The sequence below is a fragment of the Anomaloglossus baeobatrachus genome, chromosome 1 (genome assembly GCF_048569485.1).
Source record: "Anomaloglossus baeobatrachus isolate aAnoBae1 chromosome 1, aAnoBae1.hap1, whole genome shotgun sequence".
In the NCBI taxonomy this organism is placed as follows: Eukaryota; Metazoa; Chordata; class Amphibia; order Anura; family Aromobatidae; genus Anomaloglossus; species Anomaloglossus baeobatrachus.
In genome coordinates this window covers 572801616-572828623 of record NC_134353.1, presented here as the reverse complement: position 1 = coordinate 572828623, position 27008 = coordinate 572801616, and the positions used below count along the sequence as shown (strand labels likewise).

Genomic DNA, 27008 nt, shown 5'->3' with positions numbered 1-27008 from the left:
AGACATTGTTAGGCTATGTTCACACACTGTATCTTTTTATGAACACAAAGATGCAGCGTTTTTGGCCCCCAAAAACGCACCCGGGGAAAAAAACTCATCAAACATGCATTTTGCCATTTTGCATTTTAACCCAAATCTATTGACTGGAAGGCTCAAAAACGCTGGAAAAACACAAAAGGAATTGAAACGCAAAAAGAATTGACATGCTGCATCTTCAAAAACACAGCTGAGATGCAGTAAAAAAAAAATGCACTGTGTAGACCGCAAAATAGAAATCTCATAGACTTTGCTGAGAGAAGAAAATGCATGCATTTAGGTGCATCTTTGTGACCTCAAAAATGCAGTAAAAGATGCAGTGTGTGAACATAGCCTTAAGGGGGCTTTACACGCTGCGACATCGCTAATGCGGAGTCGTTGGGGTCACGGAATTTGTGACGCACATCCGGCCGCATTAGCGATGTTGCTGCGTGTGACACCGATGAGCGATTTTGTATCGTTCAAAAACGTGCAAAATCGCTCATCGGTGACATGGGGGACCAGTCTCTATTATCGTTACTGCAGCAGTAACTATGTAGTTCGTCGCTCCTGCGGCAGCACACATCGCTATGTGTGACGCTGCAGGAACGAGGAACCTCTCCTTGCCTGCGTCCCGGCCACTATGAGGAAGGAAGGAGGTGGGCGGGATGTTGCGTCTCGCTCATCTCCGCCCCTCCGCTTCTATTGGGCGGCCGCTCAGTGTCCTCGCTGTGACGGCGCACGGACCGCCCCCTTAGGAAACGGTTCGCCGGTCACAGCGACGTCGCCGGGCTGGTAAGTATGTGTGACGGGTCTGCGCGATGTTGTGCGGCACGGGCAGCGATTTGCCCGTGTCGCACAACAGATGGGGGCGGGTACCCACGCTAGCGATATCAGTAACGATATTGCAGCGTGTAAAGTAGCCTTTACAGGGGGTAAAAACTGTTAATTTTCTTATTTTTACACAAAGCATGCCTGTGCACTAAAATTGAACAAAAAAAAAATCAAATCTGAAAAAACCCCTTTAATTTTTTTTCTTTGATCCACAGCATATATTGTCTGTATATGCCCTTTTTACGTCTATAGTAGTACGGTCTGCTTTATCTCCTGACTCCACTATTACCATTCAAGCTTGGCTCAGCAGGACTTGCCTGTTTATCTCAATAGAAGACAAGAAGGCTTGGTTATGCTTGTGAAATACACGGCCTAAACATATTCATCCATGGCATTCACCCAACGATGCCACAATGGTGTCCTTCCTGCGTATGCCAATCTGGTATGTTTGTGGTTGGTACTCTCAAGCATTCAGATCCTGGTGATCATCACTGATACACCATTGCTTTAGGCATTGCTTTAGGCATTACATTTAAGAAATATTTTATTTTGAAAGTCATAGGGGTTTTTCCATATAATAAGGGTAACCTATATACAGTTCTGCAACTGTTCTATGTGATTTCATAATTTTTCAAGGTCTGTTTGTTAGTGAATAGTAACATTCATTGTTTATACCTAGAGGCTGAAAATCGTCCTGACTGAGTGACATGAATGCGTTAGCACTAGGCACTACAAAAGAGAGCTCAGATTTGCAGCAACAAGCCCTGCGCCGGGGTGAGCAGTACTTTGTAGGGACAGGATTGTAGCCTCTGGATGTAGTATGTGCTGACAGCCACTGAAATACAAAGCATAACAGATAATGTTACCGGGTTTATGTATGCAATGAATAAGCTATGTTCCCATAAAATAATACACCCCTATTAAGGTACAGCACAAAAAATCTGCATTTGTTGTAGTTCCAAACTATGTTTATATCTGCAGAAATGGACAAATGCTCTCCTGCCGTGTTAGTTCAGTAAAAGCGGTGCAATATTATGGCAGCCGTAAGGCTAGGTTCACATTTCCGTTAAATTGTATCAGTCACAATCCGCTGCTCTGGTAAACAACGGAATCTGTTTGGCGGATTCCGTTGTTCCCATAGACTTGTATGAGCGGCGGATTGTGACTGATGACGCTGCGTTGCATTCTCTGCCCGACTGATCAGTCGTGGAACGACTGACTGCTGGGCGGGAGGAATGCAGCCTGTAACGTTTCTTGAGCAGCGCGATCCATAGGATTTCGCTGCGCATGCGCTCTCTAGATCCCTGCACACGTAACCAGGATACACATCGGGTTACCAAGCAATGCGCTTTGGTTAGTTACCTGATTACGTGTGCAAGGAGCCAGCACTAAGCGGTGTATGCTGGTAAACCAAGATAAATATCGGGTAACCAAGCAAAAAGTGCTTTGCTTTTAGTTACCTGATATTTACCCTGGCTGTGCACTTCCCCGCTCAGCTCCGCCCCCTCCCGCACTCAGCATGTGTACACACACACACACACACACACCTGTCCCCAGCCCTGCAGTCCCCGCGGCACTGACGTCCTCAGCGCCACGGCCCCGCTCGGCTCCACCCACCTCGCACTCTGCCCCCGCACACAACGGAGTCCGACAATGAAATTCTGTTCTTTGTCATCCGTTGTACAGCGCATCAGTCACATGCGTCAAGCGACTGATGCAAAACAACGGAAATGTGAACCTAGCCTTACTCTGACTTCCTGATGATGAACTCATATGTCCGAAGGCGGGGAGAGAGAAGCCTGCAGTGATTGGGTGCCGGACTCGCCTGATGACCCAACCTTGCATGCACTTTAGGAGCGCGAGTGTCCGTACCACTGACACTGTACCAACACCGGAGGTGAGTATAAGCGTTCTTTCATTTTAATGGGGAATGGGCACTCATTAGTATTTGAGGAGATTTTTTTCTGCACCAAAAACACTGGGAGATAAATGCACGTGTTCTGCTGCATTTTTTTCCCCTTCCTTTTAATGCGTTTTTTTATTTGCGTTTTTTCCCACTTATATAAATAGATGAAAAATGCTGAAAGAATTGACAAAAAACGATTTGGTTCAAATCTGCAAGGAAAAAATTAATGTGTGATTTCAGAAATCGAAGTCATTTTGCCATTCCTTTTTTTTTTGTTTGTTTGTTTGTTTAACCCTTAAAGGGAACTGGTCATCGGATTTGTCTCCTATAATCTGCGTCCACCACCAGTGAGCCTCTATATACAGCAATCTAGAATGCTGTATGTAAGTGCCGAGGCTGCTCTGTGGAACATAAACAGCTTTTATTATAGTAACCTATGGGACAGTCGGGTCTGATGGGCGTCGTTTGTCTTGATCCGGCACCTTCTATCTTCTTGCGTTCGCTGTCCTCTTTCTTCTTCGTATGGATGACTCGTCCTCCATTGCACGTCTGCACTCACATAGTTCTCTTTACTCTGCTGAGGGCAGATCAAAGTATCGTAAGGGTATGTGCCCACGATCAGGACTCATTGCGTCCTGGATGCAGCAAGTCCTGACCTGCGGGGCCGCGAGTCCCCTCCGCAGGATAATGCAGCTGCTGGCACCCACGATCAGGGTTCAGTGCGCTGCGGTCTCCTGCTTACGTTCTCCCTACGGAAGACACATACAAATCCGCAGCAAACAATTGACATGCTGCAGTCTGGAAAGATGCACCGCAAGTCAGTGTTTGCTGTGGAGGAAACGAGCACAGTGGGGCACGGGATTTCTAGAAATCTATCCACTATGCTGGTACTGTACAATGCAGCATTTTGGATGCAGCGAAAACACACTACATCCAAAACTCTGCAAACACTGATCGTGGGCATGCACCCTCATGCGCGATTGGTCTTTGACCTTTCCTGCTCCTGCATATTACAGTACTTTGCTCACCCACAGGGCAGAGGGAAGTGCAGGAGCACAATGGAGGACTCTGTGTGGATGACGTAGGATACGGGAAAGAGGAGAATGGTCGCAAGAAGATAGTAGGTGCTGTATCAAGATCAGCAATGTCCATTGTACTGGACCGCCCCTTAAATGAGTAACATAGATGTTTTTTATGTTTTATACAGATCAGCTTGAGGACTTGTACAGTATTTTGGAATGCTGTGTATATATAAGGGCTCACTGGTGGTAGCCGCAGTTTATAGGGGACAAATCTGATGACCGGTTCCCTTTAATAAAACACGGCAAAAACACAGCATCTGAACGGGCCCTAAAGATACCCTTATTGTTTGTTTAGCAATGTAATGCAATACAAGATTCAATTTGATCAAAAACCACAATGGCCATGGTATATAAACGGAGTCGAGCATGGGTGCTGAATAGGTGCTGGCCAACTGTCTTCAGAAAAAAATGCTAGATGCTGGATTATAGTGCTGCACGTCTGGATTTTTATTTGAGTGATTGGTGAATACTTTCGCAAGGCACTTAATGATTGAGATTTCCTGTTCCGAACTCTCTTGGGAATACTAGGTAACAAAAGCGGAGTATAGTAATGGCAGCCAGCAATAATAGCTACAAGTGTTGCATTGTTTATATATAAAGCAATATTTCCTTGCTTTTTAGAATCCAGTTAATTCCTGACAGGTTTGCCAGTCTGGGCCAGAAGTTCCATTATTACTCTTGGGCAGTAACAGTGGGAGTAGTAGACCGATTGCTGGTTGGCGCATAATCAGCATTTTACAGCTTCTAGTTTTTGCAGAAGGAGCAGATACTAGGTGGATTGCTTTTTTGTTGTTGAGACTTGTGTTCATCTGAGACTTTAGGAATAAGGTTCAGGGATTGACAGATTTTCCTGAAGTGCAGATAAATAGAGATTAGCCATAATGCCGCTGGTATAAGCCATGTGACTGCGGCGGTCACGTGCTGTAGTCATGACATCACTGCTATAACCCTGTCCACAAAAACAGCGGAGGGGTGAATGAGGCTCATTTTGCTATTTTTACACTTGCCAAACATACCAAGCCTTTAGACCAGGGGTGGGCAATTAATTTTCCCATGGGGCCGCATGAGAAATTGGGATGGTTTTAGAGGGCCGGACTAATATAATCAACTCGGTTCTACACACACACCACACACACGTGTGTGTATATATGTGTGTGTGTGTGTGTTTGTATATATGTGTATATATATATATGTGTGTGTATATGTGTGTGTATATATATATATATATATATATATATATATATATATATATATATATATATATATATATATATATATATATATCGCTATCTGTTTGTGTGTGTGTGTGTATATATATATATATATATATATATATATATATATATATATATATATATATATATATATATATATATATATATATATATATATATACACACAGACACCCCCATATGCTACATCACTACACCCACCCCTATATACACCTGTAATATACTGCATCATTATATACTGCACCTGTAATAAACTGCTCCACTATATCACTATATACTACACCTGTGATAACCTACATCACTACACCCCTATATACTACACTTGTATTATACTACACCCCTATATACACCTGTATTATACTACACTCCTATATACTACACCTGTATTGGGATGGGGACAAAGTGCACACATTACTCTGAGATGGAGATAAGGATTGGGACATTACAAGGATGGGCACAATACTATTGGATGGGGACATTACTATAGAATGGGGACAAGGTGGGCACATTACTATGGGATGGGGATAAGGCTCGGGACATTACTATAGGATTGGGACAGTACAAGGATGGGCACAATACTATTGGATGGGGACATTATTACTATAGTATGGGGACATTACTATAGGATAGGGACTAGGATGGCCACATGACTATAGAATGGGGACACGGCTGAGGACATTACTATAGGATGGGGACAAGGTGGGCACAGTACTATAGGATGGGCACAGTACCATAGGATGGGCACAGTACCATAGGATGGGCACAGTACCATAGGATGGGCACAGTACTATAGGATGGGCACAGTACCATAGGATGGGCACAGTACTACAAGATGGGACATTACTACAAGGGGACAAGGATGGGAAACATTACTATAGAATAGGGATAATGCTGGGGACATTACTATAGGGTGGGGACATTGCTACTAGGGGACAAGGATGGGGCACATTACTATAAGATGGGGGACAAGGATGAACACATTACTACAAAATGGGGAAAAGGATGGGGAACATTAGTTTAGGATGGGGGACAAGGATGAGCACATTAGTGTGGGATGGTGACTAGGATGGGGTACAATACTACAAGGAGACAAGGATGGGCACGTTACAACAAGATGAGGAACAGTACTAAAAGATGTTAGTCAAAATTTCTATATAGTGATAATTGCATGACTATTAGTTACAAGAAAGGGATAATATGTTAAAAAAAAAAAAAAGTTTATATTTAAACAAAGAATATGCACGTTTGCTATAATGAACAAGTGAAAATATTCAAAATCAGTGATCCCAAGGTGTGTAAAAAAAAAAAAAAATAAAATATATTATATTTGGTACCAATAAAAATGTCACTTTGTCCTGCAAAGAATATGGCCCCCTAAATTATTTTTTTTCCTCTGTGCGGCCCATACACCCAGCAGAGTTTGAGACCCCTGCTCTAGATCGTAAAAGCTCATTTACATATGAAAAACCCCCATGGGATTCTCTGGAATAAGACATTATATTGCAGGTATGAAGGTATCATGTTACCCAGCTTCTTATGACCTTCCTCCTGCCCATAGTGATGGATTGACTGATAAATTCCCTTTAATCTCTTCCTTGCAATGGTACGTCCTACGTTGGGCTCTCATGTATACAGCGAATTAAAGTCCCCATAGCTGGTATCTTACGTCTTCATAATCTTATGGTATATTGTTTGTTCTATATATCACAATACCATCTAACATTTGCAGGTTCAAGTTCCTTAGGGCTAAAAAATAGGGTAAAAAATGTGTTTGTTTTAAATGATAAAAAATCTACATTGTAGAATCATTCCATCCCCTCTTCTTGTTTTCACAAATAAAAACAGATTAAAAAAAAACAAAAAAAACCCGCACATTTTGGTATTCTTGTGTTCCTAAAAATACAATCAAAGTATAACATGAATTAATCTGTCTGGTAAGCTATTTAAGAGAGGAAAAAATTGACATGCCAGAATTGTAAATTTACAGTGTCCACCCTTCTCTAAAAAGTGTATTTCTTAGGCTAGTTTCACACTACGTCTTTTTAACATCCGCTGAAAACGTTTTTTTAGCGGAAGTACGGATCCTGCTTTTACAGCAAATAACGTATGCAAACGCATATGTTATTTTGCAGGATCCTGCACTGGATGTTTAGGGGCGGGCATTGGAGTCATGTGATCGGGAGTGAGGGGAGCTAGACTGGGAGGAGGCTTCTGACAGCTGCAGACGCTGGTAACCAAGGTAAACATCGACCTTGGATACCCGATATTTATCTTGGTTACGAGTGTCTGCAGCTGCTAGGAGCAGGGCTGCCTGCACGCGTAACCAACGTAAACATCGGGTAACTAAGATAAGTGGTTACGCGATATTTACCTTGGTTACGAGTGTCCGCAGCTCTCAGGTGGGAGAGGGAGGAAGGGGGAAAGACATAGATAGAGAGGGAGAGGGTGAGGGAGGGAGGAGGAGAGAGAGACAGATCACGCGAGACTGGTTCTGGGCATGCTCAGTACTTTCTGGGCATGCTCAGTACAAAAGCAGGATCCTGTTACAACGCAACTGAACGCATTCTGCTAGGCAGGATCCAGCACTCATTGAAATGCATTGCAGCTCGCGGCGCAATGTGAAGGATCCTGTGAGATGCGTTATTTTGACAAAGCAAAAAAACGCTACATGTTGCGTTTTTGAAACATGTTAAAATAACGCATCTCACTGGATCCGTCGTCTAACGGACGCAAACGCATGCGAACGGAGGTGGACGCGAGTCCATTGAAAATGCATTGAAGGGAAAACGGATTTGCACTGGATCCGTACTTCCGTTAAAAAAACGTTTTCAACGGATGTTAAAAAGACGTAGTGTGAAACCAGCCTTATAGTCAGGATCCAGCAATTTGCAGTATTTGGACGGAGCTCAAAAACGCTACAAGTAGCGTTTTTGAAACATGTTAAAAAACTGCAAGTCACTGGATCCTCACTATAACGCAGGCAAACGCAGGTGAACGGATGTTAACGCGAGTCCATTGCAAATGCATTGAAATGAAAACGCATTTGCACTGGATCCGCTTGTCCGCTAAAATAACGTTAAGGACGGATGTTAAAAAGACGTAGTGTGAAACCAGCCTAAGAATACTGTTGTCATTTTTTTACTGCACAATTAACACCGTAAAAGAAGAAACACCCAATTTGGTAAAATTGTATATTTTATTTTTCTCTTTCCCCATTTCACCGAATTTATAATTTATTTTTTTCATCTTGAACACATATATTATGTATTTACTCACAAGGAAGTTATCAGCTATTAGAAAACAACTAATGTGGTCCCAGAGTGTTTCCAATTAGAATCCATACTAGACACTTCAAAAGACCATATTTAAATCAATATCTCAATCTTTATTAACATGATTAAAAACATAAACACTAGACATTTAGACATATTAAAAAATTGATTGACAAAACAGGGTGTAAGATAGAGGGTCCACCATAGTTCAATAATTTACAGTATCACAGAATATTTAATTCATAATGAAATTCTCATATATTTAAATGTCACAAAGCATTGAGTTCATAATAATGCTTCATTTAATCTGTGTATATAAATTGTAATCTGTGGTGTGGGGAGGGTCTGCCGAGGTAAAGTATCTGCAAGATCATTCAAATGTTTATCTGTTCTATCCCTTGCCTGGGAGGTCTCCGCTAATTCCTCTCATGGGAATGGAGAAGATGTCTACTATTCATATATTATAGTTCTGGGAATTTATACCCGTTGGGTTTCAACACTGCATACTAATGAAATAGAGATTTTTCTCTTTAAATACTTAAAAGCAAGAGCAAGTATACAGATTTTTACATGGTATACATGAACTAGGGGAACACTTTGACTATAGTGCTCTGTGTTGCCACGAATAAATGTGAATACTATCATGAATTGGAAATTCTGTGGTACTAAAAAGGAAAATAAAGTATATCCTCTTGTCTTGATGCATTGAATATTGCAGTGATGAAAGAAATATTTAACCCTTTGAATATTGAGGAATAAGGGAAGGTATACAGATTACAATTTATATACACAGATTACAATTTATATACACAGATTAAATGAAGCATTATTATGAACTCAATGCTTTGTGACATTTAAATATATGAGAATTTCATTATGAATTAAATATTCTGTGATACTGTAAATTATTGAACTATGGTGGACCCTCTATCTTACACCCTGTTTTGTCAATCAATTTTTTAATATGTCTAAATGTCTAGTGTTTATGTTTTTAATCATGTTAATAAAGATTGAGATATTGATTTAAATATGGTCTTTTGACATATATTATGTAAACTGTCATTCAATTCCTTTTTTTTTTTAACTCTTTTATATAGCACTATTAATGCCACAGCTCTTTACAGACCTCATCATCACTGTCCCTATTGGGGCTCACAATCTAAGGTCCTTATCAGTAGGTCTTTGGCGTGCGGAAGGAAACCGGAGTACCCAGAGGAAGCCAATGCACACACGGGGAGAACATACAAACTCCTTGCAGGTGTTTTAAACCCAATGAACACTCATCTTACAAAAATCAAGACCCCATAAAGTAATGGCGACAAAAAAATAAAAGTCATAGCTCTTGGAAGAAATAGAGGAAATAAAAGTGCAAAAAAACCCCTAAGGCTATGTGCGCACTAGAAATGTGAATTTTCTCAAGAAAATTTCTTGAGAAACTTCTGGGAGTGAAAGATTTCCGGACCTCCGGAAAAAATCCGCACCAAATCCGCATGCGGATTTCCCGCGGATTAGCCGCGATTTTCCCGCGGGTGGTTCCCTGCGGATTTTGCAGGCTGTACTGCCGAAATCCGCAGGGTATCTGCGGAAATAATGGACATGTTCATTTTCTCAAGAAATTTTCTCTAGAAATTCTTCTCAAGGAAATTTCTTGAGAAAAAGCCGCACAGTGCGCACAGCTATTTTTTTTTTTTTGTTCATAGAATTTGCTGGGAAATGTCTGCACAAAGATTGCAGACATTTCTCAAGAAATTTCCGCGGCAAATCCGCAGGTAAATCCGCGGGTAAAACGGTCTAGTGCGCACAGAGCCTAAAATTGTCCGTGTCAGGATAGGGTTAGTGTTCAGTCTGGCATTTTACAGGTTATGCCATAAGTCTTTTAGACAATAAGACATTTATAGAGCTCCAAAATATGAGGAGACAACACTGCATGTAGTTTTCAAAATTCATGTGGGGTTCAGTGGTGGGCCCCTCACTTACTGGACATGGGATAACCACTTTATACCCCCATACAGGTATATTTTGTGCCATATGGACACCTGGGCACATTGTCAGCCACAGAAGATGGAAGGGAAGCCGCACTCCAGAAGTTCTGTCTGACAGTGGTTCATTCATCCAAATCCATTACATAGACATGTGACTTTTCTAATGTTTGAAAATGGATTCAATGGGGGGGCTAAGAAGTCGCATGAAATAGGTTTGGATGAATAAACCACTGTTCAGATTGCGGCTTCCTTTCCTCTTTTGTGGTTACATTTTGGGTCGAGTCTATCCTTGAAGCTTGCACTTGCACCTACTTGTAAAGGGACTGTTCTGCTTTATCTTTATGTATCACTGGCACATTGTCAAAATATCACCATCAGTTTATATACATTGTACAAATCATGGAATGGTGCATTGCAGTGTAATCTTTTGTAACACAAAACTGTCTAAAATGTAATTTGACTAAAAACCGGACACTCAACTTGTCACATCTTCTATAGTTGCTGCCGAGTGTCTGAGTTCATGTTTATCTATCGTGTTTATGCTTACATAAGCGTCCTATGAGAACAGAGATCTGGTTTTAGGCTGAAAAAGTACGGTAATCAGTGCAATAATGTAAAGAATGCAATGATTACACCTTGAGAAGTGAGTGTATAGTGGTAAGGAAAGCTGAAGACTGACACAAATGTAGGTTCGCAGTTTGCTACTTCAGTGTTTTTATGGTACATTCATGATCAGTACGCAGCATATGTTCGCTGAGTCCAGAACGCAGCGTTTTATAGTACAAGCAAAGAGAATGGGATTAATAGAAATATCATGCCCACCGTATTATTTTTTTCACACTGTGTAATCTCACCTACTGTGTCAACTTCTCTTCTAGTAACACTCAGGTTTCTATGTATTTTCCCCATAGACTTGCATTAGATGTGGAAAATTCGCAGGTAAAAGACACATGCATTTTTGGTACATTTATACAGCGGAAATGCACCAAAAACACGTGTAATCCACACCTAATAATATCAATGCCAGGAAGTTTCAAAAACAAAACGGCTTTATTTAAAGTATGGCACAAAAAAAAGTAGCATTAAAAACACACTAAAATTGCATCAAAAAAGCAAGTAAACAAAGGTGCAAAAATTCGGCACCGTCAAAAACTCATTTGACTGAGGGAACGTGGCATTAATCAGATTTTTCTCCCTTGTGCGTACTCTGCTTTTTTTGCTCTGCTCCTTTTTTGCTGCATTTTTGGGTGCAGTTTGCAGTCCTAAACTGCATGTATGACTTCTAGGAAAAAATCTGAGAAATCCGAAAGGCTGTGCGCACAGTGCTTCTTTTTTGCCTACAGTTTTGGTTTCAGAAAAAAAAAAAAAGCAGCATGTGACTTCTTTTCTGCGTTTTTGACCTGCGTTTTGCCATAGTCAGTGTGAAAAACACGGGCAAAAACGTATTAAAAAGAGGCGACAAAATCTGCACCAAGAACTCACTGAAAAGCTGTAAAAACAAACGCATGCGGCGTTTGGATGCGTTTTCCCGGCCAGAGATGTTTTCCTTCCGGAGGTTGCATTTTTTGCTGAAGAAAGAAAACTATTGCGTGAGCACATAACCTTATCGTTTCATACGTTTTTACACTTTTAGGCTGCGTGCCCACAATCAGTATTTGCAGCATTTTGGATGTAGAATGCTTCAGCTGCGTCCAAAACGTTGCGATGTACAGTACAAGCCTAGTAGATGGATTTCTAGAAATCTCGTACCCACTGTGCTTGTTTTTTCTGCAGCAAACACTGACCTGTGGTGCAGATTTCCAGACCACAGCATGTCAATTGTTTGCTGCGGATTCGCATGCATCCTCCATAGGGAGAACACAAGCGAGAGACCGCAGTGCACCGAACCCTGATCGTGGGTACAAGCAGCTGCGGTCTCCTGAGTTCTCCTGCGGAGGAGACTCGCGGCCCCACAGGTCAGGACCCGCTGTGTCCAGAACGCAGTGAGTCCTGATCGTGGGCACATACCCTTACTGACCAATGCATCAAACTTATGTAAAGAATCAATATTTCCACTCTTGTCGTTTTATTTTACAAGACTTCTACAATTCCCCTGGATATCAGTTTCTGGGCCAAATCCTGCCTTACAGCCAATTCTTGCCTAAATAGTGCTTGGAATTTATTTTTGTGTTTTTTATTTGTCCACACGCCTTTTGAGGATTGACCATAGGTTGTCAATGGGATTGAGATATGAGGAACTTCCTGGTGATGGTCCTAAAATTTCAGTGTTTTGCTCACCAATCTACTTATCGCTTTTGCCTTGTGATATGGCCTACATCATTCTGGAAAAGAATTGTTCACCACCAAGTTTCTTCTGGATCATTGGGAGAAGTTGTTCTTTTCGGATGTTTAGGTTCCAAGCTTTATGCATGGCAGTGTTCTTAGACACAGTTGTGCATGACCCCACTCCATGGATGAAAAGCAGCCCCACACATGAAATGTCTCAGGATGCTTTACTGTTGGCGTGACAGAGGACACATGGTAGCGCTCACTTTTTTTTTTTTTTTTCTCTTCGGGCAATCTATGTCACAAAATGTCTTAAGGGGCTCCTTTTACAGAATGAAACTTTACCCTACTTGTTGTTGTCAGCACGTGTACATTGCCACAGTAATGTCTTCATTAAAATGGCGCCGAAGTCCGCAAGTGTGTACCGCAATTTGCGACGCTATTTTATTGAAGACACTGTGGAGATGACTAGAAGCGGCAGGGGCAAAAATAAAAAAGGTGCCCACGCGCTGATGCTCTTTATTCTTTTCCACCGGGTCTTCAATAAAATGGCGCCAGAGTTCACGGTACGCACATGCGTGGAGCCCGGCACCATTCTAATGAAGTAATCATTACTGTGGCAATGCGCACACACCACCAACAGCAACAATTATTATTATTATTTCTTATTATAGCGCCAGTTATTCCATGGCGCTTTACAGTGAAAGAGGGTATACATACAACAATCATTAACAGTACAAAACAGACTGTTACAGGAGGAGAGAGGACCTTGCCTGCGAGGGCTCACAGTCTACAGGAAATGGGTGAGGGTACAGTAGGTGAGATCAGAGCTGGTTGCACAGTGGTGTACTGGACTGAGGGCTATTGTAGGTTGTAGGCTTGTTGGCAGAGATGGGTCTTGAGGTTCCTCTTGAAGCTTTCCACAGTAGGGGAGAGTCTGATATGCTGAGGTAGAGTGTTTCAGAGTATGGGGGAGGCACGGGAGAAATCTTGTAATGGCAGCGCGATATTTAAATATAGAAAACGGGGCAAGCCATAGAGGATGCAAGAGGAGGAATTTACAGTGAGGACTCAAACCACAAAGGCCCGCCCCCATTACACCTATCAATCAAAGGTGCAGTGCATTTCTGCAACTTTGATTACAGGTATTTCAGCAATCAAGCATCCGATCTTTCAACGAAAGATATGCTGAGATTGTGGAACTTAAGGTCCAGTCACACTAAGCAACTTACCAGCGATCCCAACAACGATAGGGATCGCTGGTAAGTTGCTAGGAGGTTGCTGGTGAGATGTCACACTGCGACGCTCCAGCGATCCCACCAGCAACCTGACCTGGCAGGGATCGCTGGAGCGTGGCTACACGAGTTACTGGTGAGCTCACCAGCAACCAGTGACCAGCCCCCAGCGCCGCGTGGAAGATGCTGCGCTTGGTAACTAAGGTAAATATCGGGTAACCAACCCGATATTTACCTTAGTTACCAGTGCACGGAGCTACACGTGCAGAGAACAGGGAGCAGCGCACACTGAGCGCTGGCTCCCTGCTCTCCTAGTTACAGCACACATCGGGTTAATTACCCGATGTGTGCTGCAGCTAAATGTGCACAGAGCAGGGAGCAGCGCACACTGCTTGGCGCTGGCTCCCTGCTCTCCTGGCTACAGCACACATCGGGTTAATTAACCCGATGTGTCCTGTAGCTACATGTGCACAGAGCAGGAGCCGGCACTGACAGTGAGAGCAGCGGAGGCTGGTAACAAAGGTAAATATCGGGTAACCAAGGACAGGGCTTCTTGGTTACCCGATGTTTACATTGGTTACCAGCCTCTGCAGAAGCCGGCTCCTGCTGCCTGCACATTTAGTTGTTGCTGTCTCGCTGTCACACACAGCGATCTGTGCTTCACAGCGGGACAGCAACAACTAAAAAATGGCCCAGGACATTCAGCAACAACCAACGACCTCACAGCAGGGGCCAGGTTGTTGCTGGATGTCACACACAGCAACATCGCTAGCAACGTCACAAAAGTTGTTCGTTAGCAGCGATGTTGCTAGCGATGTTGCTTAGTGTGACGGGGCCTTTATTCTAAGATCTATTGATTAAAATCAACTTTGTGGCATAACCCCTTTAAACTTTAAACTTCATATGGTTGGCCTGCTTGTGTGATGTAGATCTGGTTCTGAAAGCAGCTTGTTGGCAGCCCAGCTCCCATGAGATGACACCTGAGCTGTCCCAGTCTATACAGAAAAGCTAAATGGTGAACTGCAGAAGACGCATAAGCCTGTTTTCAATGCTCCAGCTCCAGGGTAAAAGAAGGGGAATATTTCAATCCGCAAAAAAATAAAAAAAAATCTGATTTTAATTTACGTCTCTATTTTCTACATTTCTATAAAACAAATAACCAGTGTAAAGTTTTGCCTATTGCATGCCGTGCTTTTCTAATAGGGTTTTCTTCTGTTGCAGCCCAGCGTATTAATTGCCAGTTACAAGGAGTCTGTAAAGGCATCGGCCCAGTTTGGAGCTTACAAACAGTCAGAATGGAAGCCGGACAGCAGCGTCATTGTCGTCACAGTAAGTCTGCCAATAGGATGTGCAGAAAAGCTTTGTTCCAGCATAGCATCAGGAAAATAGCTGTGTTCATGATTGATTGTGTCACTAAGATTAATGTACTTATATATTCTCTTTTTAAGTTTTGCACTTTCTTTTTCGCTCTATTGGGAGACCCAGACAATTGGGTGTATAGGCTATGCCTCCGGAGGCCGCACAAAGTACTACACTTAAAAGTGTTAGGCCCCTCCCCTTCTGCCAATACACCCCCCGTGCTCCCACGGGCTGCTCAGTTTTTTGCTTTGTGCGAAGGAGGTCAGACACGCACAGCACAGCTCCACAGATTAGTCAGCAGCAGCTGCTGACTAGGTCGGATGGAAGAAAAGTGGGCCCATATAGGGCCCCCAGCATGCTCCCTTCTCACCCCACTTTTGTCGGCGGTGTTGTTAAGGTTGAGGTATCCATTGCGGGTACGGCGGCTGGAGCCCACATGCTGTTTTTCCTTCCCCATCCCCCTTAGGGCTCTGGGTGAAGTGGGATCTTATCGGTCTCCAGGCACTGAGACCGTGCTCCATCCACAACTCCTGTGGAGCCTGATGGATAGGAGCCGATACCGTTCAGGGACATGGCCCTGCATCTTAAAGGTACTCTGTATCCCTATGGGGACCGCGCACGGCATCACCTCAGCTTTGCTGGGTGTGCTAGTGCACCGGGGACCGCGGCGCTGACCGGGTCTATATGTGCCATTACACACTCAGCGTCGCTGAGTGTGTTTATATGTAAGGGCTACCGCACTGACCGCCGTTGCCACGGGACACTACGGCGCGGCTGGGACTTGTAGTTCGCCGGGGACTTTCACGCGACCGCGCTTTTACGGCGGCCGCGTTTATTACTACAGTCCCCGGCTTCATTGCGGCCTAGTTTCCCTTTTTCTCTCCCGCCCTCAGCCCTGACAGGCAGGGGAAGGGCGGGACGCTGCACGGAGCGAGCAGCAATGAGGGCTGGAGTATGATTTACATGCTCCACTCCCCTCACTGTACACAGTATGAGCGCCCGTTTCGCGCTCTTTCTAGGCCACGCCCACAGCTTCCTCAGCTCGTCAGGACGCCGCAGCCATTCCTGTCAGCTCCACCGACGCTGCAGAGAGGGACATATTCATGGGAGACCCAGACACGGTCTCTGGTGGCCTCACAACCGCTTAGGCGGCTGGTAAACAGCACATGTGGTGCTAGCCCCATGGTGCTGTATTGTATGGGTACATTATTTGTGTACTGTATATAATTTACACTGTATGAGCACAGTTCTTTCTGGCTATATACCCTATTGTGTTACTCAGGGAAAACTATAGCATGGCGCCCATAAAAGGCAGGGGTGCCAAAACACAGGCCTATTATGTTGCCTGCGCCGCATGTAAGACCCAGCTACAGGCAGGTTCCACTGACCCTCATTGTGTGCAGTGTTCGACCCCTGTGACACTTCCTCAGCCGGATCCTCTGCTAAGAGGGGCCCAGGGGGAGCCACCTGTTGACACTGTCCAGGTGACTGGGACTGAGTTTGCAGCCTTTAAGGATCAACTCTCTGAGACTATGGCTAAGATACTAGAAGCCTTGCAGTCCAGACCGGTATCTCAGCAAAGGGACTCTGTTGAATCATTGTTCCCTGACCCCCCCTCAGTTGGACCAACAATGTCCTCACGGGGTATCTCATACATCCCAGACGGAGGGTTCGGACTTAGAACATAGCCCCAGATCGTCTAAGCGAGCCCGCTTAGAATTTCCCTCGACATCATATTGTTTAGGGTCTCAGCGGGGGGATTCTCTGGTTGATGATGCGGAAACAGCTGATCAGGATTCTGATCCTGGGAGCGCTCTCAATCTTAATTCTCCAGACGGGGGCGCCATAGTGAATGATCTTATTGCATCCATTCATCAGTTGCTGGATATTCTTCCCTCAGCCCCTCCGGCGGAGGAGTCTGATTCTCAGCAGGAGAAATTTCGCTTCAGGTTCCCCAAGCGTACACAGAGTATGTTTCTAGACCACTCTGATTTCAGAGAGGCAATCCAGAATCACCATGCTTGTCCGGATAAGCGTTTCTCTAAGCGCCTTAAGGATACACGTTATCCTTTTCCCCCGGAAGTGGTTAAAGGTTGGATTCAATGTCCCAAAGTGGATCCTCCAATCTCCAGACTGGCGGCTAGATCCATACTTGCAGTGGAAGATGGGGCCTCGCTTAAAGATGCCACTGACAGGCAGATGGAGCTCTGGATGAAATCCATCTATGAAGCTATCGGAGCTTCTTTTGCCCCAGCATTCGCAGCCGTATGGGCGCTACAAGCTATATCAGCAGGTCAAGCGAAAATTGAAGCGGCCGCGCCACAAGTGGCTTCCATTACCTCCCAGACCTCGGCAATTGCGTCTTACGCTATGAATGCTGTCCTGGACTCTGTGAGCCGTACGGCAGTTGCGACCGCCAATTCGGTAGTAGTCCGCAGGGCCTTGTGGCTACGGGAGTGGAAGGCAGATTCCGCTTCCAAAAAAGCGTTTAACCGGTTTGCCAATTTCTGGCGACAGGCTCTTTGGCGAGCGCCTGGATGAAATCATCAAACAATCCAAGGGAAAGGATACATCCTTACCCCAGCCCAAGCAGAACCTCTCCCAACAGAGGAGAGGGCAGTCGAGGTTTCGGTCCTTTCGGGGCGCGGGCAGGTCCCAATTCTCCTCGTCCAAAAGGTCTCAGAAAGAACAAAGGAACTCTGATGCATGGCGGTCTAAGTCACGTCCTAAAAAGGCCATTGGGAGCACCGCTAACAAAGCGGCTGCCTCATGACTTCTACCTCCTCTAGTAGCATCCTCGGTCGGTGGCAGGCTCTCCCGCTTTTGCGACACCTGGCTGCCACAAATAAAAGACCGCTGGGTGAGAGACATTCTGTCTCACGGTTACAAGATAGAGTTCATCTCTCGTCCCCCGACTCGATTCTTCAGGTCTTCTCCGCCTCCCGAGAGAGCCGAGGCTCTTCTGCAGGCGCTGGGCACTCTGAAGGCAGAAGGAGTGGTGGTCCCTGTTCCTCTTCATCAACAGGGCCACGGTTTTTACTCCAACTTGTTTGTGGTCCCAAAGAAGGACGGGTCTTTCCGTCCTGTCCTAGACCTGAAACTTCTCAACAAACACGTAAAGACCAGGCGGTTCCGGATGGAATCCCTTCGCTCCGTCATCGCCTCAATGTCCCAAGGAGGTTTCCTTGCATCGATCGATATCAAAGATGCTTATCTCCACGTTCCGATTGCCCCAGAGCACCAGCGCTTCTTGCGCTTCGCCATAGGAAACGAACACCTGCAGTTCGTGGCACTGCCATTCGGCCTGGCAACAGCCCCACGGGTTTTCACCAAGGTTATGGCTACTGTAGTAGCGGTCCTCCATTCTCAGGGTCACTCGGTGATCCCGTACTTGGACGATCTGTTGATCAAGGCACCCTCTCTAGAGGCATGCCAACACAGCCTCGACGCTACCCTGGAGACTCTCCAGAGTTTCGGGTGGATCATCAATTTTCCAAAGTCAAATCTGACACCGGCCCAATCGCTCACATACCTTGGCATGGAGTTTCATACCCTCTCAGCGATAGTGAAGCTTCCGCTGATCAAGCAGCGGTCACTACAGACAGGGGTACAATCTCTCCTTCAAGGCCAGTCACACCCCTTGAGGCGCCTCATGCACTTCCTGGGGAAGATGGTGGCAGCAATGGAAGCAGTCCCTTTCGCGCAGTTTCACCTGCGTCCTCTTCAATGGGACATCCTACGCAAATGGGACAGGAAGCCGACGTCCCTCGACAGGACCGTCTCCCTCTCTAAGGCGACCAACGCTTCCCTTCGGTGGTGGCTTCTTCCCACTTCATTGTCGAAGGGGAAATCCTTCCTACCCCCATCCTGGGAAGTAGTCACGACGGACGCAAGTCTGTCAGGGTGGGGAGCGGTTTTTTTCTCCACCACAGGACTCAGGGTACGTGGACCCGGCAAGAGTCCTCGCTTCAGATCAATGTTCTGGAAATTCGGGCAGTGTATCTTGCCCTGAAAGCGTTCCAGCAGTGGCTGGAAGGCAAGCAGATCCGAATTCAGTCGGACAATTCTACAGCGGTGGCATACATCAACCACCAAGGCGGCACACGCAGTCGACAAGCCTTCCAGGAAGTCCGGCGGATTTTGATGTGGGTGGAAGCCACGGCCTCCATCATATCCGCAGTTCACATCCCAGGCGTGGAAAACTGGGAAGCAGATTATCTCAGTCGCCAGGGCATGGACGCAGGGGAATGGTCCCTTCACCCGGACGTGTTTCAGGAGATCTGTTGCCGCTGGGGGGTGCCGGACGTCGACCTCATGGCGTCCCGGCACAACAACAAGGTACCAACGTTCATGGCACGGTCTCAAGATCCCAGAGCTCTGGCGGCAGACGCCTTAGTTCAGGATTGGTCGCAGTTTCAGCTCCCTTATGTGTTTCCTCCGCTGGCACTGTTGCCCAGAGTGTTACGCAAGATCAGGGCCGACTGCCGCCGCGCCATCCTCGTCGCTCCAGACTGGCCGAGGAGGTCGTGGTACCCGGATCTGTGGCATCTCACGGTCGGCCAACCGTGGGCACTACCAGACCGACCAGACTTGCTGTCTCAAGGGCCGTTTTTTCCATCTGAATTCTGCGGCCCTCAACCTGACTGTGTGGCCATTGAGTCCTGGATCCTAGCGTCTTCAGGGTTATCTCAAGAAGTCATTGCCACTATGAGACAGGCTAGGAAACCAACGTCTGCCAAGATTTATCACAGGACGTGGAAAATTTTCCTGTCGTGGTGCTCTGCTCAGGGTTTTTCTCCCTGGCCATTTGCATTACCTACTTTTCTGTCCTTCCTTCAATCTGGACGGGAAAAGGGTTTGTCGCTCGGTTCCCTTAAGGGACAAGTTTCAGCGCTCTCTGTGTTTTTCCAGAAGCGCCTAGCTAGACTTCCACAGGTACGCACGTTCCTGCAGGGTGTTTGTCACATCGTTCCACCTTACAAGCGGCCGTTAGAACCCTGGGATCTAAACAGGGTGCTGATGGTTCTTCAGAAACCACCATTCGAGCCAATGAGAGATATTTCTCTCACGCCTTTCGCAGAAAGTGGTTTTTCTAGTAGCAGTCACTTCACTTCGGAGAGTGTCTGAGCTAGCAGCGTTGTCGTGCAAAGCCCCTTTTCTGGTTTTTCACCAGGACAAGGTGGTTCTACGTCCGGTTCCGGAGTTTCTCCCTAAGGTGGTATCCCCCTTTCATCTCAATCAGGATATTTCCTTACCCTCTATTTATCCTCATCCAGTTCACCAATGTGAAAAGGATTTGCACTTGTTAGATCTGGTGAGAGCACTCAGACTCTACATTTCTCGTACGGCGCCCCTGCGCCGCTCGGATGCACTCTTTGTCCTTGTCGCTGGCCAGCGTAAAGGGTCACAGGCTTCCAAATCAACCCTGGCTCGGTGGATCAAGGAGCCAATTATCGAAGCTTACCGTTCGGCTGGGCTTCCGGTTCCCTCAGGGCTGAAGGCCCATTCTACCAGAGCCGTGGGAGCGTCCTGGGCTTTGAGGCACCAGGCTGCGGCTCAACAGGTGTGTCAGGCGGCTACCTGGTCGAGCCTGCACACTTTCACGAAGCACTATCAGGTGCATACCTATGCTGCGGCGGATGCCAGCCTAGGTGGACGAGTCCTTCAGGCGGCGGTTGCCCACCTGTAGGAAAGGGCCGTTTTACGGCTCTCTTACGAGGTATTATTTTACCCACCCAGGGACTGCTTTTGGACGTCCCAATTGTCTGGGTCTCCCAATAGAGCGAAAAAGAAGGGAATTTTGTTTACTTACCGTAAATTCCTTTTCTTCTAGCTCTAATTGGGAGACCCAGCACCCGCCCCTGTTTTTTTGTGTACACATGTTGTTCATGTTGAATGGTTTCAGTTCTCCGAGTTTCCTTCGGATTGAAGTTAAACCAGTTTATAATTATTTTTTCCTCCTTCTTGCTTTTGCACCAAAACTGAGCAGCCCGTGGGAGCACGGGGGGTGTATTGGCAGAAGGGGAGGGGCCTAACACTTTTAAGTGTAGTACTTTGTGCGGCCTCCGGAGGCATAGCCTATACACCCAATTGTCTGGGTCTCCCAATTAGAGCTAGAAGAAAAGGAATTTACGGTAAGTAAACAAAATTCCCTTCTTTCTCAATAATTCGGAGGTGGTGCTTTGGCGCTTAGGCAAGCATTTTGTGCTATCTGCTAGGCATTCCTGTCCATAGGATGGCTACCAATGGAGTGTAGCTGACAAGACACCAGATACAGCCTCCTTCATTTAAACACTGCATGTCATCTGCACTTATGCAGGTTCTTGAAGTTAGGAATTAAAGGGGTTGTTGAGGCTTGTTGTGCAAATCTGTAGTCACTCGGTGGCTGCAAGCTTGAGAATCCTCACAGCACATGGAGCTCACTGTCAGTGTCCTCCGGCGCCGGGAGAAGGCGAGTGACTTCAGTTACACGATTTGCGTAAATGCAGTCATGTGTGCAGCCTTGCTCAATACAAGTACACTTCTGGTTGGAATGTGGCCAGAAGTATGCATATCGCATTCATGCAGTCACATGACCTCCTGCTCGCAGCAGCAGTATCAGGGAATCCTGACAGCGCCCCAAACCTGGACAACCCCTTTAAGCTCAGACACTGCGTGTTTGGAAAAGAGGCTATAAGACCTGTTCAGCCAAATGCCCCTCCATTGGCAGGAGTTTTTATTATTTTTTTTAATTATTTTTTTTCGGGGGGTGGGGGGGGTTGTTGAAGGGGAAATAGCCCAAAAGCAGCTCATCACTTTCGTAAAATCGGAGAATGTGTCTGCTTGCAATGTCTTTCGTTGATGGCTCTTTGGGGGTGGGGTTTTATCCCATCCCTGTGTGTGTGTGTGTGTGTGTGTGTGTGTGTGTGTGTGTGTATTATACATGTTAGTCCTCTAAAGTAGCTGTACAAAATTATGTAAAAAAAAAAGGAACCTCTGCATTCTGTGGTTGTATGGAAGATTTCTGCAAAGCTTGATTCAGACACCATAACCCTGAAACCCTGATTCTTCGTTTTTTTTTTGTTGTTTTTTTTTACAGATTTTTAAAAGTTTCTCAGTATTTATTCAAAGTTGCACATAAAACTTCCAAAAGTCACAAAATTTATGCTAGTCCCGGACAGATCTGCCAAAATGGGCTGAGCATAGAAGGGTTGAGGCGAAACATGTCAACAAATTCTTCACTAGTTACACCACTATAGTGGTGTAACTTTTCTGTCTATTTGCACGGCACTGATCAGATGCACTCATCATTAAAAGGGTTATCTGGGGTTAAGAAATAACAGACAGGTAGTTGTTAATTACATAACTTTTTTGCCGGCGCCAGGTTTTTGTAGGCCCTGGGCAAAAGAGTCTCGGTGGGCTCCATCCACACATAGACATGCACAGATACATACACATACAGGCATACGTACACATATATATTTAAAGAAAAGTTCACAAAAACACATATAAATTGACATAAATCTATATATAGTCATATACACTGACATACATAGATACACATCATACATGCATACACAGACAAATTAGAGATATTTCTAATATTGGGAAGCCGGCAACAGCCTCATTCACCTCCCCACTTGTGTCCGTCCAGCTCCTCTTGGGCATGTGTTAGGGTATGTGCGCATGTTGCTTTTTACCTGCTTTTTTGCTGCTTTTTCTTCTGCGCTGTTTAATGCCAAAATGGATGTGTTCTTCTATTCAAGCAAAGTCTATGGGAATTTGGGTTTCTTGTTCACACTATGTTGTTCAAAATGCTGCCTTTTTGTGGCAGAACTTTGGTCAAAAACTCAGCTTTGCAGTGCAAAACCCAAATGGCAAAAACAATTGACATGTTGCTTCTTTGAAAAGCTGAGTTTTTGACCAAAGTTCTGCCACAAAAAGGCAGCATTTTGAACAACATAGTGTGAACAAGAAACCCAAATTCCCATAGACTTTGCTTGAATAGAAGAACACATCCATTTTGGCATTAAACAGCGCAGAAGAAAAAGCAGCAAAAAAGCAGGTAAAAAGCAGGTAAAAAGCAACGTGCGCACATACCCTTAGTGCCACGCTGAATGGTGGCCATGACTAACACACAAAGAACACTAGCACTGCTGTGTATATACATCACAAGAGAGGTTAGCGACATACACATTACTGGCGGGCATACATATTACTGAGGAAAGGGGTATACAGCAATGGGGAGTATACAGCTCTAGAGGGGGGCAGTGGCTCTGGGGTGGGGGGACAAAAAGCTCTGAGGTGGGGGTTACATGCAGCTCTGGGGTCACGCAGCTCTGGGGTCACGCAGCTCTGGGGGGGTGGACATACAGCTCTGGAGGGCATGCAGCACTGGGGTGGGGGGACATACAGCTCTGAGGGGGTATACAGCACCGGGGTGGAGGGGACATACAACTCTGGGGTTATAGTAGTATGCAGCCCCCATATTCCTCCATATGGCACTATGCAGCCCCCGATATGGCACTATGCAGCCCCCCATATGGCACTATGCAGCCCCCCCATATGGCACTATGCAGCCCCCCATATGGCACTATGCAGACCCATAAAGCATTAGGCACCCTCATGTAGCATACAGCCCGCATATAGCACAGTGCAGACCGAGATAGCATTAGGCACCTTCATGTAGTATACAGCCCCTATATAGCACAATGCAGACCTAGATAGCATTAGGCACCCTCATGTAGTGCACAGCTTCTATATAGCACCGTGCAGACCCATATACCATTAGGCACCTTCATGTAGTATACAGCCCAATATAGACAGTGCAGACCCAGATAGTATTGGGCACCTTCATGTAGTATATAGCCCCCATGGTCGTCTGGCCACAGTGACTAGTGCATACTCACTTTTCCTCGTCCCCCCCCCCCCCCCCCCCGCGCTGTTCCGGTCTCCTCAGCTCATCCACTGCTGTCGCTCTGACCTCACTGCAGGCGCGCGGTGGTGACGTCACCGCGCTCTGCTGCAATCCTGTCAGGGCGCTAACACTCCAGAGACAGCAGGGAGAATGATGAGAGAGGGAGCGTGCGCGCTGTCACCAGGCCCCCCTGCCACTGCGAGTGGACCTCCCCGGCAGCCCAGGGCCCCAGCATTTGACCGGGTTTGCCGGGTGCTGACGCCGGCCCTGCTGATGCCGATCTCTGACAGATATGAGCAGCAACAGACTGCTCATAGTTACATAGTTACATAGTTACTAAGGTTGAAAAAAGACCTAGGTCCATCTAGTTCAACCTTCCTCCACCAGTTCTACATTTTGTCACTAAGTCATTTATAACCAACAATGTTTTGTGTACTGAGGAAATCATCCAGCCCTTTTTTAAAAGCTGTTATAGTATCTGCCATTGCTACCTCTTGTGGTAGGGTATTCCACAGTCTGACCGCTCTAACTGTAAAGAACCCTTTCCTATTTAGCTGTCGGAATCGCTTTTCTTCCACTCGCAGTGAGTGCCCCCTGGTCCTTAGTATTGTTTTTGGAAGAAATAAGTCATGTGCCAGTCCTTTATATTGACCACACATGTATTTATACATATAAATGAGATCTCCTCTGAGACGTCTTTTTTCTAAGCTAAACATATCTAACTTTTTGCTCCTGCCAGTGGTTCTGTGGCTGTCACTGGCATCACATCAACAGCGTATCATCCCTTCTTCTCCTTGGCTTTGTTGATGGCTCGTCTCTGCCAATGTCCTGCTGATTGACATCCAGCTCCCCATTACCTTCTTGCGGAGAGGAGGCTGTCAATCAGCATGGCAACTGCTGTGACATGCCATTGACACAGCAGACTGGAAGAGATAAGGTGCTGTTCTGCTGACGAGAGGTGAAGTGAAGCAATCAAATTTCTGTCTGAGCTTGCAGAGATTGTCCCCCATACAGAACACGCAGATACTTAGCAATTACCTGCCTGTTAGTTCTTAGCTCCATACACAAAAAAATAATCCTGGACAACCCCTTTTAAAAGGTCTGTCAGCAGCATTTCACACCTCAAACTATTTTATATATGCAAATTGTTCCTTCAAAACAAGTCTAGCAATATCTTTACATGACAAGTCCATACCCTTGATACTGAGAAATCGGCAGTTGCATTGATATGCGAATGAGGCTGATCTGAAACCTCTGTCACTCCAGCTCTATTACCTGCCCAGCACCGCCACCTCCTCCTGCTGGACTGAAGGCTTTATTGCCTGTAGTCATATAGCATAGAGCTTGATAGTTAAGCAGGAGTAGACTGCGCTAGACAGGGAATAGAGCTGGAGTGACAGAGGCTTTAAATCCACAGCCTCATTTACATATCAATTCAAATGCTGATTTCTCAGTAAGGAAGCAACAGACTGGCCATGTAAAGTTTTTACTTAGAGCTGCTTGCGCATATAAATAGTTTGTGAGTTGAAATTATGCTAACAGATTCCCTTTAAGACTGACTTATGAAACACCAGTCACAATGATAGGCCCCCTGCTGTGAAATCGCTGCTCGTTACACACAGTGCTGGTTCATTTTTTGGACGTTGCTCTCACGCTGTGAAGCACACATCGCTGTGTTTGACAGCGAGAGAGCAACGATCTGAATGTGAAGGGAGCAGGGAGCCGGCTTCTGGCAGCCTGCGGTAAGCTGTAACCAAGCGAAGTGCTTTGCTTGGTTACCCGATATTTACCTTGGTTACTAGCGTCCGCCGCTCTCAGGCTGCCAGTGCCGGCTCCCTACATCGGGTAAATAAGCAAAGCGGTTTGCTTATTAACCCGATGTGTACTCTGGCTACGAGTGCAGAGAGCCAGCCCTAAGCGGTGTGCACTGGTAACCAAGGTATATATCGGGTTACCAAGCGCTTGGTTACCCGATATTTACCTTAGTTACCAAGCGCAGCATCGCTTCCACGCGTCGCTGGGGGCTGGTCACTGGTGAGATCTGCCTGATTGACAGCTCACCAGCGACCATGTAGCGACGCACCAGCGATCCTGACCAGGTCAGATCGCTGGAGCATCGCTAAAGTGTGACGGTACCCTAATGTTGTCTATGCTAATTTGTAGTGGAGAGTGTCTTGAGAGAAGAACTAAACTGGCAATTTGTTATCATAACTTAATTGCCACTTCTTATTAACACATCTATATTCCAACTGTTCAGCAAGTTTCTGACTTCTCTTTTCCACAGTGTTGTTAGCTTTGACGCTGTAAGTGTATAAAACGTATGTCCTTCTTGCATAATATGGGATGACACGGTTTCCACTTTTGAATGTAAAGAGAGTGTCTTTATAGAAGTGAATCTTTGCTGTTCTTTCTTCAGTAAGTGACTAAATATAGTCTCATTGTCTCTTGAACAATAGTTTGTAATATCCAACTCAAAAAGAATTTTCCAGGGTTAACCAAGTAGGGACCTCCACTAACTGACAAATATAAAGAGATGCCCCTGCCTATCATTAAACTGGGACGTTAAAATCAGTCTAAAGTTTGCATTATAATAAGTGTATTGTCTATACAGAAAATCAAAATAGTGGTTGAGAGTTGCGCTGTTGTTTTGTTTGTAACATTACTCCTGGAGACCTGCAATGATCCCAGAGAGTCGTGTCCACTGCCGTAGGTTTGCTATAGTGCAGGGGTGGGGAAGCTTTTTACTGTCGGGGGCCATTTGGATTATTCTACCTACCTTCGGGGGCTGCACTGAATTATCAACTTGAAAATTACCCTGCTGTATTTTTGGTCAAACAATTAATTAACTCACCCCTTTGGTGGCTGGAGCTGCCTCTCTTTGCTGCAGCTGTGATGTTAGATTATATTGATCATATTACTTCTCACAGCTG

The 27008-nt window shown here is 45.6% G+C and overlaps 1 protein-coding gene across 2 annotated transcripts in view; it reads left to right on the top strand.

Annotated features, from left to right (window-relative positions):
* The window catches only part of RIC1 (RIC1 partner of RAB6A GEF complex), a 212419-nt gene that overhangs the window by 12558 nt on the left and 172853 nt on the right, over nt 1–27008 (top strand). For both annotated transcript variants that reach the window (XM_075317531.1, XM_075317521.1), the window contains exon 2: nt 15045–15152. In XM_075317531.1, coding sequence (XP_075173646.1) covers nt 15045–15152 — 108 coding nt within the window. The remainder of the gene's footprint in view (nt 1–15044; nt 15153–27008) is intronic.